This window comes from Papaver somniferum, chromosome 5, assembly GCF_003573695.1.
Source record: "Papaver somniferum cultivar HN1 chromosome 5, ASM357369v1, whole genome shotgun sequence".
In the NCBI taxonomy this organism is placed as follows: domain Eukaryota; kingdom Viridiplantae; phylum Streptophyta; class Magnoliopsida; order Ranunculales; family Papaveraceae; genus Papaver; species Papaver somniferum.
The window spans coordinates 178,283,914-178,299,809 of NC_039362.1; the positions used below are offsets into that span (position 1 = coordinate 178,283,914).

Consider the following 15,896-nt stretch of genomic DNA (forward strand, 5'->3'; position numbering starts at 1 on the left):
GACAAGAACGAAGTGTATAAATAAATACATAAAAAGAGTAAAGAGAAGAAGATAGAAATATTCTAAACTCCACTAAGATGGCAACTTGGATTCTAAAGATAAGAGGAGAATAATAGAAAAAGAAGAAAAGTTTCGTTTGACACATACACATTCTGCTATTTATAGGTAATCAACATTGAAAAGCCAAAGAAAAGATTCAATACAGTGTATCCAATCCACTAACTACATTCAGTCGTGAACTGACTGCTGCTTTCTCTATCTCTTTTGTTCTCCCACTATATTCAATTACTTTTTCTTTTTTTGATTAGTTACTTCGGAAGGATAATGTTAAGGATTGTCTTGTGATTTCATCATTTTTTACAACCTCTCAATTATCATAGGAATTTACATTAAGTATCCACACGGATAGTTACTTTTAGCAATTTAAAAAAAAAAAAAGTAATTAAGTAAAGCCTCATTAGCCAGGAACGATATCGGGAACGGGAGCGAGGACGGAAGCGGGGAACGTAAAATTTTCAAAAAAATGAGATACCGGAAACGGGTTGGGAGCGTGAATTACATTTTTCCAAAAATACTAGTTATACTACCAATTTTCCAATATTGTAATCAAGAAATAAAACAAATACATAAATATTTAGAAAATGTGACTTAAGTGCAGGAATATATCTCATTCATTGACCTCTTTTGCTTCTTGTGTTTGTTACGAGCACTCTCAACTCGCAGTTGTGCAAGTGTTTCCTGTTCTTGTGAACTTGGAGGTGGTGGTGGAGGTGGAGGTGTAGGGGAGGATGGAGGGATAACAGCAGGTGTTTGTGTTGTAAAGTAATCCACTTCATTATCAGATGTTGTGTCTCGCTCCCTTACTTCAATTACTTCAATAGCTTCTTCAATGTTGTTTCCTTTCGGATTTACATCCCAATTTCTATATTGAATCCCGTAATCGTCTCTTTGACTTGCAAGAAGACGTTGGTTGTAGTGAACATACACAAGTTTTTCAGCCATCAGATCCCAATTTGTTTCTCTTTACACCGTGGATGTAGCTATATGTGCTCCAACATCTTTCTGCACAAGAAGAGTTAACACTTTGTGACAACACTCTCATAGCTAAGTTGCAAAGCTCCGGTGCCCCTCCGCCATATAAACCCCACCACTATTTTGCACTCATCCTTGCTCTATCCGCTATAGCTTATAGGCGCGCGAAACAACCTCCATTACTCACAAAATCACTAATTTGATGTCGTATAACCGCAGCTTCTTCCGGTGTTGGAAACATCTTATCGATAGCAGCTAGATACCCATCCTGAACTTCTTTGTCTAGTTAGGATTCTTCCTGTTAACGCCACCGGGAGCTGGTTTCATTATCCATGTATTTGTGTAATACTTAGGTACAAGCAAATAAGCTAAGCAATGCAATGCAATGCAATGGAATGTTCATCTTACTCCATCTTTGAACCATAATTTGCTGAATAATATCTTTAATCTCTATATCATATGCAAGTGTCTTGTAAACAGCCCAGCATCATATCCATTTGCTCATATGCTTCTCCTATAAAGGCCTTGTCGGAATCTGAAAATCTGAGCATAATACACATCGGCTTTGTTATGTGCAACACTTTATCTGCATTACTCCAAAAATACCCATCCATGATAATTGAGGTGATGTTTGCATGTTCTTCTGCAATTGCAGGCTTCTTAAGCTCTTTCCATTCTTCCGATAACACCATGGAAATAAGAGAACTTCTTACCTCGACAAGCCGGGATAACACGACAAAATGAAATCCAAAACGTGTTTTCTTTGATTTAAGAACCTCTAAAGGAGAAAACTTCTTAAACAAAGCTAGACATTGAGAATGATTCCTGACGAACTTCACAATATCCTTGCCTTTTTTATATGTTTCTTTCACAAATGAAATGGTTGGTTCCTTGGATTTTGCGATGTCCTTCTATAATAAGTTCAGAGTATGTGCTAAACATCCCGACCAAAATATATGTGGATACTTTTCATCAATGAGTTCTCCATCCAGTTTGCAATTTTCCGCGTTGTCGGTGAGGACTTGTACGACAACCGAAGGCCCAATCTCTTCAATTACTTTCAAGAGTATCGCAGAAATGTTCTCACCAGTTTTCTCTATTCCTGAAACATCATGTGCGCTTACAAACATTGCCTTGTCATCCGACACTGCCATAATATTTATCAATGATTGGTTTTTCAAATTCGACCAACCATCGGAGACATTTGAAACTCCATGAGTCTTCCAGTCACTCACTAAAGGATTCAGTGCTTGCTTAACCAACATTTGCTCCTTGTCTAATAAAGAAGTTCTAGCCTTTTCATAAGATGGAGATTTGTATCCTTTTGGTGCATTATTAATGGCAGAGACCATTTCTTCCCAAAATGGAGATCGAAGAATATTCATGGGAATTCCATTTACATATAAACATCTCGCAATCGTTTGATCAACATCATCTCTACTGTGCTTTTGAAACATTTTGCTAACAACACTCTGAAATAATTCATTTTGACTACCTGTCTGCTGATTCTGACGTGTACTAGCATTTGGTAATGCAAATTTTTTTACTTTGGCACTATCACCGAACAGGACTCTTGCATCAACTTCTTTTTCTTTTTAAATTTCTCTCATCTCTTTTGAAACTTTAGAACACAGGTTTATACCTTGAGGTTTGAAGCCCGGTAAAATAACGATCAAGTGTTGACGCACCCTTGTATAAGATCCCATATAGGGTTTCACTTGGCACCCGAAATTGCATATGAATTTCTGCCCACCACCACCTCCTCTTTATCTCCAGTTTTCTTATCAATCTTTTGAACGTACTTCCAAAGAGGAGTTGAGGTTGATTCTTCAGCTTGGTCACCATCATCCTCTTCTAAATTTATTACTGGGTCTGAAGATGTATCCATGGGAGAAGAAAGGATAAAGAAGAAAAAGGATTTGATGAGTTGTGTTTGCTGCTGACGGTATGGAATTGAAGGCCTTATAAAGACTTATCACGTCTCTTTAGTTTCTAGGTCTGAAGTTGGAAATAGGTGAGATTTATGCTTCATGTTGGAATTAGGCATGAGAGTTAAGTTTCACGGCTGATTACTAGAACTTAAATGTTGGAAAGAGGTGAGAATTAAGTTTCATGTTGGGATTTAGGTATGGGAATGAAGTTTCGTGTTGGAACTAGTTGTGGGAATTAAGAATTGGTCGGAAGTTGAAATCACACGGTTCTTAATGTTGGGAACGCGTTTTTTGCATGCTAGGAACGCGCTCCTAACACGTTTCTCACTTGGAAACGCAGATACGCGGATCTCATGGAAATACCAGACTTCCTTTGACGTTCCTGGGAAGCTAAATTAAGGTTTTCATGGTCAGTTACCAATTTTCTGCACCAAAGAAAACTAATTGTCTAATTAGTATCAACAAAACTAATCGTGAATAATAAACATAAAAAGATTCAGAGAAAACCTAAAAACAAGAAACTCTACTGATAAACACAATGAGAGATATAAAAAATAATTGTCATCTTGCTTAGCTTGAGATGATCCAGCACAACCTATTTGTTTAGTGGTGTAACCAATGAACCTGCTAAGGTTTAGATTTAAGATTCAAATCAATTTTTTTTTAATGAATTTCAAAATTCAAACGAATACCTTTTCTTTCCTTGTAGAGTTTTAATTAGGATTGAAAATCTTTTACAAATTGAATGCGGTGGTGGAGGGGGAACAAACAAGAAACAAAGGCCAGAGACTTTGTTGCTTTTTCTAAACACTTCGCTTTTTGGTCAATAATCGTAGACAAAAGTCAATCAAATTTTGACCCTCTATATAGGGCTTTGATAGATACACCGAGAAACAACACTGAGCTGTGCACCGAGAGGGATCGGATAGTCCCGGTGTGACCCTCAGAATTGGGATAGGGAGTCTTTATAAGGCCGACATGAATGATGGATGCACCGAACACATTCCACCGTCTACGATTGTATACCCAAATGTGTAAATTTCATTCATTCTTCTGCAGCTATAATAAAAGTGATTTGGTTAGGCATAAGTGTGTTTTGAAGATTCAGTACTCTGAAATCATTGTTGGATTTGAATAGGCTTTTGGTTCTAGATTAAAAAAAAAAAAAAAAGCCTTTTGGTTCGATTGTATTCATTGAACTCATACGAGAACTTCCCACTTTTCAAGTAGGGGTTTATGAATAATATGATCGGTTTTTTTTATCTTTTTTATGAATATGAATTGTTTGTAGAAATTAGATGGTAAGTTAGGCTTTCTATCGGGGTAAAGGTTACAGAGAATGAAGATTTTTTTTTTGAGTTTGTGGTGAATTGGGAAGATGGAGACCAAAGAACGAAGATTTTTGGAAACCTTTTTTTTCATCTATGTTTTTGTTGGAAAATCTAACTGAATCTGACGTATGGGTTTGCTGCTTTGGTGGTTCTGCCCTAAATTGATTGACAAATATGTTTGATTGAAGGAATTGTAGTGCTGGAAGAAAAGATGTTAAAAGAGGGTTTTATTGATGATAACTTACTCATCTTAAATCAACTGATGTTTTCATGGAAGTGGCGACAGTGGCTATGGTAGCGGCTATGTGGTGGTGATAACGAAGCGATGGAACTTGATGGGAAAAAATCGTACACTCTCATGCCAAACAGAGTTGCTCAACTAAAAGAAGTGATATAAAACGAGAATTCATGGAAGAAGATGCCGAAGGACGAGAGCAAAATGTTTTGATAATATATAAACAGTCAACGCTAGTCAAGTAATGGTCATGGGGTTTAGCAAATTAAAGAAAGTCAGCTACCAATTTTCTAACGGTCTTTGGTTAGTGAACGACCCAAACACATCAACTACATGTTTTACGACCCAAACTCTAATTAGCCGCAAAATATATGACCCTTTTACAAAATATCTCAAAATCGTATTCAGAAGAAATATATTAAAAGGGTCGGATCCCTTGATAAAGTATTTTGACAAAATATCCTCGCCTTCCTTCAATGTTTATCCAACGGGTTTAAACAATGCTGACATAACAACTAAACCATCGTTCTTACTCGGCTTCTACGTACCCAAGCCAAGAAAATTATAACTCCCCTTTCTTTATTTCCTCTCTCCATGTTAGGCATCTCCGATTAAGGGGAGAACAAGTTTTGCAGGTTTTATGATTAGCCTATTTATCGATTGAAACTGATCATAATTTTTAACTATGTGTTTCGCAATTTTTTATAGGCAATTTTTGATTTTACAAAAAACAGTAAAACATATGACTTTCTCTGTTCAGATGTTTATATTAGTTGATCATCAGATAAGTACTCGTATCAAAATAACAAAGCATTTCTTGATATTAAAATGACTGTGATTCTAAACGTATCTCCCCAAAACTGTCATGTGAGTGGGACGGATGGGCCCCGCCCTCTGGGAACATGCAGGGGTTCCCTTTAAAGGTGAGTGGGCCCATATTTTTATGTCACAACGGTTTTGGGGGAGTTTTTGGGTGCGGTACGGTAAGATTTTTTGTTAAAATGAAAAATTATTACAACTAAATTTTTAAAAAGTTTCTATTGAGTAACTCTCTTTTTAAAAAAGTTATAGTAAGTAATTTTTTATTACAACTTACACATAACACATACATTCGACAAATTATTCATACAAATTCCAGAAGTAGCTAATCCAGATTCATATATTACATAAACTGGTTCCAGTATTACATTTCCATTAAATATTATTGATTTCTATTACATAAACTGATTAATTCATGAAATAGGATCCCTTTTTGATTTTCTAGAGATTCTACCCAAACTGAATGACGATCACCTAAATTTTAGGGTTTCAGAAATGCTTTTGAGAGGAAAGATCATTGTGAGAAGTAGATTCATCTGTGTTGAATCTCATAATAAACCGATATCTAGTTCAGAATCCCTATCTCTATTATCATTTTGGAGACTGAAAATTAAAATTGAAGAGTAGTAGATCCAAAGAACAGACAGAGACTGAAGTGAAGACTGCTAGGGTTTTGTTTGATGAAAATGAATGAGAGTGGATAGATAAATAGTCATATATAGTGAGTAATCATGTATCTTTCCAAACCCCAAAGGCCTAACCTTATCAAGCCAGGATCAATGCCAGCGAATGCTATAAACTGGAGCCAAGACAAAATAGTGGGAACGCACTTTGGTAAAAAAAAGAACAAAGCAACATCAATAAAAAATGAAAACCATCTTAATTTTCATTAGCTTTAATTTGTCATTGGTACAGTAAGTATACTGTATCGCCGAGTATAATTCGTGCAGGAATAATGTCGATTCGGGAAACTGTAAATGTCTTAGGAATAATGCTAACTAGTTGGAGTGCATATAGGAGACTACACAATCTGATAATTGCACTGTGAAAACTGTAAAGTATGTTTATTTCTTGCCCTGATTGAAGCCCATTTCAAGATGCGGCGAGAGATCTGCAAGTGCAAGACTTCCCGTAGGTCGAGGAAGAGAGCAACAGCCTATGCCATCAAAGTTGTTGTTGTAGGAGTGGAATATCGTACATATCAATAATTATGCGAAATAAGGAGTATCTGATATAAGCGAGGATTATCGCACATGGAAAAGTTGAAGTGACGTATTGGATGATGTCAGCAAAGTCATGAGTAAAGTGTAATGTTCTATGCGAAGTATAAGTTGTGCGAGAATGAGTGAGTATACATGAGCGAATGTATCGCACAATGATTCCGAAAATAGTGGATCTCTTAGATGTCAACCACTATGAGGAATCCTATATAAAGGAGAGAGGTCATCACATGGAAGAAGGATCTTTTAGTGTGTGTTAGATAAAAACTAGGAGAGAGAAAGTTTGTTTGGAGAGCAGGTAAAGTCATTGTAAAGTCATTGTTATCCATTGTATCCAATTATAATCCTTGAAAATTAATAAAGAATTCATTATGATTACTTGAGTGATTGTTTAGATACATTGGGGTGTGGTTGTAGGTTTTCCTGCAACTACATTTTTGGCGCCAGAAACAGCTTTGGGTGATAAATCCGACGGACATGTTTATTCGTTATTACTTCATTCGGGATCTCTTAGAAGAAGGAGAGTTGAAGCTCGAGAAGAATCCGGCGGACATGTTTACCAAGGGAGTTACATCAGACAAGTTAAAGCTCTGCAAGGATTTAGTTGGTCTGTCAGAATGAGGATCTGGGAACAGAGCCGCATTAACAAAGAAGATGTTTTAGCACCGTCAATCCAAAGTTGAAGAAAAGAAGAATTGAAGACAATCAATGAGTCTTCAAAGTGGGAGATTGTTAGTTATTGAAGACTAATTATTATTTCCTAAAGTTAGTCGTGGTTATTTAGGGAAGGGGTTTCCTAAACCGGTTAGGATTCTTGGTGGCCAAGTTTGTAACCTATATAAATAGGTAATTAGGCCTTGTAGAATTGTGTTGTGTAGAAAAAGATCAAGAGATCGGTGAGAGATTTCTTGTATAGCTTTTAGGGCAAAAGCTAGGATTTTTCGTTGTGAGAGCATATTGGTGAGGAACAAGAGACAAGGTTATCGTCTCGGGTAATTATTGCGGTGTAACCAAGGATTTGCTGGGATTCACACGACGTTGTAATCGTTTTTCTTCATAGTGGATTTGAGTTGGTGCGGCTCAAAGTGGACGTAGACAATATATACAAGTTCTATGTATTGGTCGAACCACTATAAATCTTGTGTCTTGTGAGTCGATTTATCTTTCTCGTATTATTATAGTTGCTTGTGCTTGGTTTACTTATTATTCATCATAATATCTCAAGATCCTTTATTCCGCGGTTGTCAGTGATTCCCTAAGAAAATCCTGACACAATAATATTGTGATACTGCTGTTACGCCATGGAACTCGTTGCCTTATTATTCAACTTCCCCGCTTGGATCCAATCCCAAACTCTCTGATAAGATTCTTTGGTGATAAAACAATAAGAGATAACTTGTGAGTATGATTCTATGTATATTTATATAAATGGTGGGTTTTTTAGTTTTGATTTGGCTCTAACGGTTGATAAGATTCAAGAGAGGTACAAGCGCAACTACTTTCCTGCATGCTATGTTTTATGTTTCAGAGACTAAAACATAGAACATTTAAATGCTTTTGTATGCAGTTTCCAAAGGTAATTCTTATTGGTAATTGCAAAATGGAGACGCAAAAGAGAAGAAAATAAAAAAAAAAGAACTAGAAAAAAATATATGCACCAGCCTGGGAATCGAACCCGGGTCTGTACCGTGGCAGGGTACTATTCTACCACTAGACCACTGGTGCCTGCTGTTGTCTTGTTTGCAATTCCCGTACCCCATTTTCCTCTTGAGTTTCTAGCTACAAGTATGCTATATGTATAAGGTGTTCTTGATGCTGCTGTGGAATTTGGGGGTTGAAATTCTTTGTCAGAACCTGTTTCAAATATGAAACAGGGACTTTTATTTATTTTTTGCAACTCTTTTACTAAGTTTGATGAGTGACTCAGTATCTCTGCTGTGGCGCCAGACTGTTCCAGCATCGCAATTCCATTTCAAACAAGTATAAGGTGTTGATGTAGCTCATAAATAGATTAACAGATTTTGGAACTCTTTTACAGTGTTCAATTGTAAGACAGCGATTTACTTCTACATTTTGCAACTCTTTTACAGTGTTCCCGGTGTTTTTTTGCAGCCAGTCTGAAAATTTCAGCTGATATTTTCACTTGGGCATCTTTCAAATCATGCAACATTATACAAGATTGGTGCTGCACATTAGAAAATACTGATAATGCTATGTAATTTCTTTCTTAAACGAATGATCAACTCATGCTCACGATGAGCTATGACTAGTGTTCGTAAGTTGGGTCTTCAAGCTAGTACCAGTGTAAATGTCTAAGAAAGTGTAATCTATAAAACTGCAGAAAGAAAATCCAAGTTGGGTCTGCCCGTTAATCAGACAAACTAATAAATTGACAGTTAGCCATGATGATTACCCGACCCTTGTAACCCTTGCATCAATCTTTTCTAGGTTTCAGGAAAATCCAAGTTGTTGAGTTGATCTGCAGACAAGGATCTGATTAACAGAGATTTAGTGGTATCGTTCAGTGATAACTTCCTTCCTCGCATTTCTTTGAAAAACTCTAATGCTTTTGCAACACAATTTCCCTCAAGATAACCCCTAACAATGGTATCATACGTAGTTGCATCTGGCATGCAACCTTTATTTTTCATTTCAATGATCAGTTTTTCGGCTTCAACAAACATCCCTTCTTTGAACATACCATTGATCATAGTGTTGTATGTAACAACATCCGCCACAAGTCCTTTTTTGGGAATTTCGTGGAGATACCCCACAAGTCCTTCTCAATGTTTCCAGCTTTGCAAAGCCCATTCATAGGTACATTATATGTAACTATACTCGGACATACCCCATAAGATTGCATCTCAGTAAACATGCTCTGTGTTGTTTGAACTTTCCCGATCTTGCATAGGCCATCTATTAGTGTATTATAGGTAATTTTGTCCGGTTTCAATCCCTTCTTTTGCATTTCTTTGGAGAGTTGAATGGCTTCATCCAACCCAGACCTCTTGCAGTATGCTTTCATCCACAGATTGAAGCTGCAAGCATCTTGTTTGAGTCCCTTATCCGCCATCGAATCAAACAATCGGTGCGCCTCCTCTAGATTACTTGTCAAACACAGACCCAGTATCATGGAATTATAAGTATATACATCGGGTTCTTTGTGCAGCTTAATCATCGCATCAAATTGTTGGATATTTTCAACAAACCCTTGAATTGAAGGCATTTAGAATTAGAAATTTTCTGTTCTGGGGTTCCTATTGTCAGTTAGAAAACTGAACAGAAAACTCGTTTCACCAATGGACGAATTGAAGGAAGAGACGCGCCTGTTCACTCCGAGAAAGATGCATGTAGAGATGAAGAGTCATCTCCAAAGGGTGTGATTTCCTCTTTAAATAGGAGACTTGTTTTCATTCAAAACACATCTCTCAACTTTCTCTGTTTTCTTTCTTACAAGCATCATCAGTATCAAAACCAGTGTGTTCTTGGTTGGATCAAGGTTACAAGCTTTGAATCCAACAACTGTTTTGGGCTTCAAGTATCTTGACGGCGATATTCATTGACCTGTTTGTACTCGCCAATTCAATTGGGAAAGGGTCGAATAAATGTCGAAAAGAATCTTTCATTAGAGCCTTGAACCCTAATACAACATTCTTTTCTTCACCCTGTTTTAGTGTCTATTTTCCAACACAAATATCTTAGAAGCTTCTTCCGTCCTCCCCTCTTTACTCAGAGAATTTATTAATACGTTAAAAGTAACTACAGTGGGCGAAATACCCCTCCCCACCATTTCATCAAAATATCTTATATTCCCTCTGTTTCTAAAATATAGACAGGTTTTCTTATTTGGGTATGTCAAAAAAATAGGCTTGTGTTCCATATGTGAAAAGTCAAATGTTATGATTTTACTACTATACCCATAAAGGGACCACTTCTTTCTCTCCTTTTTCTCTCATAATACAAAAAGGGGATCACTTCTCTCTCCTCTTTCTCTAATAACAAATGAGTGGGGACCAAAGAATATTTTAGGAAAAAACATGAAAAGGTGGCTACAATGATTGGTTTTCTTAATTTTTGTGAAAACCAAACTTGCCTATTTTTAGAAATAGAGGGAGTAGTTTCCTTCCATAAACCACGCTTGCAAAGTCCATTGATTAGAATAGTGTAAGTATATGGATCCGCAGAAACTCCTGCACTAGACATGCTATCAAAGACTTTAACTGCTTCGCTTAACCTGTCAGAATTGCAAAGCCCGTTAATCAAAGAACTATAGACAATGGTATTTGGTACAATATTAAAAAGGAAAATTTCTTGTTTGGTCCTAAGCCCATAAGGTTATTTATAGTAGGGTCTAACCGGATTTTACCCTTAATCTAGGGTCCAAAGTTCTTTGAAAACATGGAAATGACTAATATACCCTACTGTTTAAATACGTGTGAACTAATATACCTCTATCCAATCGGGATTTTATTTTATCCGGAGGTCCAAATTTAATTAAACATATAAAGGACCACAAATTTGAGTATATATCTGCTACACTGTTTACAAATTTGAGTACATATCTGCCACACTGCTTACAAATTTGAGTACATATCTGTTACACTGCTTACAAATCTGAGTATATAGCTGCCGCACTGCTTACATATAGAGTATGTATCCGTTGGACATATTGAACCTGTAAATGTGACCAAAATATAACAATATTAAAACACAACAACAAAACCAACATCTATTTCAGTATTTCGCATACGTACTCATGGATCAAACCAAAATAAAGTGGCAAAACTATGAATAAAACAGAATCAAAATAATTTTTTATCAGTACGACATATACGTACTGCGGATTCATAAACTAAAAACTCAATTGCATGTCAAGAAGTGATGAATTCATGAATATAACCGAATCAAAGCACATACTTCAATATTCCATATATGTACTCCTGGATCAAACCAAAAAAATAAGAGAAAACCTATAGATTCATAGTAAACACAAAAAGAAAACAATATACATCATATATGTACTGAAGGTTAATACACAAAAGAAACTGAAAAACAAACTAAAAACCATAAAAATATCAGATCTACTAATGAAATAAACATAAAAGATGAATTTTTATTTAGATATGAACTTGTTTCATCAAAATCCACCAGTATATCATATACGTACAAATGATTAATACACAAAAGAAACTCAAAAGCATATCAACAACAACCAAAATGGAACTGAAATCAGCTGCATGTGAAAACCAAGTAATGAATCTATTAAAAACAGAATCGAAACACTTTTTTTTTCAATATTCCATATATATACTTCTAGATCGAAGAAGAAAAATATCCAAAACTACAAAAATAACAAAATTAAAGCATAATTTTTCAGTACACCATATATGTATTGTTGATTCATAGTCTAAAAATCAGCAGCACGTGAAAAACAAGAGAACATCATGAAATCGAACTACCAAAACCGGAAAAAGAAAGTGAAAACATCATGAAATCAATCAGATCTTCATGATTCAGTTGAGAAACAAAATAAAAACAAAGAAGAACTGGAGAGAAGATTACATAACATACCTGTAAGCCACGAAACATCTTCGGAAAGCCTAGGTCTAACATTCATAAACGGCAACAGCAGAGAAGAGGAGATGGAGAGAGAGAGAGAGAAAAAGCGAATTTGAGAAGAAAAAGAATATGGAGAAAAGCTAGCTTATATTTCTGTTATATATAGTGAAGGCTATTTTGGGAATTCTTAAAATGCACGTAATAGGTTACACACGTGTATTGGACCTGGGCTTAAAAAAATTGGTCCATTTTTCTTTTTTCTTTTAATTATGGACCTCCGGTTACTGGGCTTTAATGGGTGGACCTGCCACGAACTAAGAACATTATAATAGAACAATTTTTGGGACCATGGTTTTTTTGGGGGACCATGGTTTTATTTTGGGTAAAGACATGAGAAGTAAATTTAGGTCACCCCTTATCTAGATATTTATATTAATACCTAAATTACCCTCCTGATTAATTTTCGGTGATGATTAGTGAATGATTTAGTTAAAAACAATTAGTGAGATTAAATTAAAAAATGGGTTTATTATTAGTTGAGTAGAATCATTGAGAGAGTAGAGTTAGAGAAGATGAAGGAGAAAAACATGGAAAATAGATTTTTTTTCCAATTCACTAAGTTTGAGTATTCAAATGATGAAAACTCATCTGATTCTTCATCTTCATCCTCTCCTAGAATATTTGTTAATCTTCAAAATGATCCGGATTTGAACTGGATTTTGAACAGTTCGGTTACTTTATGTGAAGAACAAGTAATCGAAATCATCTGAAGCTGTAGTTTGGTTACTTTATATGAAGAACAAGTAACAAAACTCATCTGAAGCTGTAGTTCGGTTGCCCCGTGAGATGAACAAGTAACCGAACTCATCTGAAAGTGTAGTTCGGTTACTTGTTTCAAACACGCAGGTTACCGAACTCTATAATAATAGAATTTCTAGGAGTTACAACGTTATGTTCGGTTGGTTCTCAACTAACCAAAATTTGGTGTACAAAGTTCGGTAGGTTGGAAAACTGCATGCACTTTTGATCTAACCGAACTTTACGTAATATAAGAGTATATAAGTTTACAAAGTTCGGTTCTTTCGCAAACTTGAACCTAACAGCTAACCAACCGAACTTTGAGTTCGGTTTCTGCAATAAAATTGTGAAGTTACCGAACTTAACAAACAAAAAAAATGTGAAGTTCCAGCGTCTATTGGCTAAGTTCGGTTACTTTGTAGTTTTAAAATTTTTTGCAAAAAAACCGAACTCTATTGGCTAAGTTCGGTTATTTTGGAACTCAACATAGTGGCCACAACAACACAGTTCGGTTAGACTGGATTTGTTTTTTTTTTCGATTCTAAGGGTGGAGTTCGGTTACTTTGTAGTTTTAATTTTTTTTGCGAAACAACCGAACAGAGAGTTCGGTGACTTAGTTTTAAATCCAATAGAACCGAACTGTTCTTCGTGTTCTTCACTTTCAAGAAGTTTGGTTAGTAAACTAGGGTTTTTTGAAAATCGGCCTAACCGAACATGGCTCTGTAACTCCTACTAAAACCCTATTTTGATGATTTCTATTCGATTGAGCAATCAAAATCAAACTAAAGTTAAGGGTTTGTTGGAAAATACCTCCGGAATGGTCCTGTGGCAGAATCAGGCTGCGACTGACGTCTTTTATACTCGATAAAATTATCATGTAACAAAACTTAATTATGATTGCATTGATGTTTTTACATTTCTCAAATAGGCGATGGTGGTGGTGGTAATCGGTGGTTGGTGGTGGTGATAATTGGAGGTGGTGGTGGTGGTAATCGGCGGTGGTGGGCGGTGGTGGTGGTAATCGGTGGTTGGTGGTGGTGATAATCGGAGGTGGTGGTGGTGGTAATCGGCGGTGGTGGGCGGTGGTGGTGGGAGGAGGTGGTGGTTATATATATATAGGTGGTTATTAGGTTGGTTTTAAATTAAATTAGGTTAAGGGTAGGTTAGTCATTTCAACGTTTTAAGACACCCCTTATCACTATAGGGAAGGTAACCTAATAAAACCATGATCCCTCAAAAAAACTATGGTCCCTAAAAAATCATTCTTATAATAGTACCTATTAGTAATTCCTACTATTGAAAACATCTATCATTCCTGAAAACGGATCCAGAGCCTCGTCAACTGATTCTCTTTTGCATAATGTGTCCATGATCACACTATAAGAAACAATATCAGCTTTGCAATTCCATTTATCCATGTTCCTCAGCAATTCAATAGCATTGTCTAACTCACCAACTCTACAAAGCCCAGTTATTATAGTATTACATGTGATGGTATCCGGTTGCACTCCCCTTTCAATCATTTTGTCAAACAGTTTAACGGCAGAATGAACATAATCCCTTGATCAAACTGTTGAATGTGACTATGTTAGGAGTATATTAACATAACCCCTCTTTAGAAGACCACCAAACAAGCTGAACCCATGACCAGTTTCCTTCAGTTGACAATAACAATTAATCAAAATGTTCAATGTCAAGAAACATGGTTGAATTCCAATATTATTCATCTTCTTATACAAAGTGATTACTTCTGAATAACATCCAATTTTGGATAATGAACTAAATAGATGAGAGAATGTAACAATTGATGGCAATTGATTCATGTTAACCAATTTATCAAAGTAGCCCAAAGCATCATCCAGTTTCTTGATTTTCCCAGACTTACATTCATTAATCACTTCATATTCGAAATCTGATGTATTCCAAACATTTCTATAACTACTACTTCGAAGAAACAGATGAGGAGAGAGTAATGAAGAAGTATGGTGATTAGAGATTACCTTTCTCAGATGAATCATTATTACTGTGTTTACGAGGAGGAGAAGAAGAATATTGGTTTCAGCTCTTCTGAATGATGTAGAGAGTAAAGCAAGTGTTAAATAACACCTTGTTTCCCAACTTCCCATAGGAATCGGTGTTGACTCAGTTCTAAACCCCATGCCAACTCAGTTCAAGTAAACATTGATGACATAATACGTAAGACAATGTATCACTTTGAACTTCTGTCTTCTCTTAACCCTTCTTCTTATTTTTAATGAATCTCTTCTTTCCTACTTAAAAAAAAAAGAATTCAATCAATTCAGTGCATATTGTGTTCCCATCGTAATAACTTATTCCTGGTAGAAACTAAAATGGAACGCGTACCATGAAGTGATTAATTCCATGCTCCGGAAAAAAAAAAAGGCTGAGTAATTCCCTCTGCACGCATCTAGTTGACACTAAACATAATTTTGTCAGTGTACTTGTCAAAACTTACAGGCTCTTGTTCTGTCTTCACTATACTAGTGCATAATTTCCTTTATTGCGATTATATATTGCTGTAAGTGATGACATTTCGGATGCTTCTCAGATGGCATCCTGTCACCTAGATGGACTGGCTTTTCTTATTGCACCAAATGCATGAGTAAACTGTATATTTCACCTTAACCCACAAAATGCAGAAGCCAACATGCAATACCACAACATTTTATTAAATTTTTAACACATAGATTTCATTTATTTGTTAAGTAGAATTTATGCAACAGAGGTGAAATACATTGGTGCAAATCCAGGACAAGCAGGCATGAAAAAACTAAAGTATGAATGAGATCTCAAAGATGCAATCCCATCCTAGTAGAAAACAAAGCCGTAAACAGTAAGTGATGTGCAATACAATGGTGAATGAAAACATGGTTGTTCAGAATGAACGTTGTAATGGTGATGTTCAATCCTATTGGTACCCCAAAAGACAGCCTAATGAAGAGAAGTCGGC

General features: G+C 36.0%; 1 protein-coding gene and 1 non-coding gene across 2 annotated transcripts; both read right to left on the reverse strand.

The window, feature by feature from the left end:
* Positions 1-8,221: 8,221 nt before the first annotated feature.
* Positions 8,222-8,293, reverse strand: TRNAG-GCC. Its single transcript has one exon. It is a non-coding gene; the product is annotated as a tRNA-Gly (tRNA).
* Positions 8,294-9,012: 719 nt separating this feature from the next.
* LOC113280187 (pentatricopeptide repeat-containing protein At3g22470, mitochondrial-like) lies at positions 9,013-12,185 on the reverse strand. The gene is made up of 7 exons (XM_026528842.1): positions 12,140-12,185; positions 11,749-11,801; positions 11,179-11,243; positions 10,662-10,802; positions 10,260-10,389; positions 9,338-9,737; positions 9,013-9,254 (listed from the first exon to the last, which is right to left on the reverse strand). Exons 1-7 carry the CDS (start codon positions 12,183-12,185, stop codon positions 9,013-9,015), a joined length of 1,077 nt encoding a protein of 358 aa, XP_026384627.1.
* Positions 12,186-15,896: the final 3,711 nt, after the last annotated feature.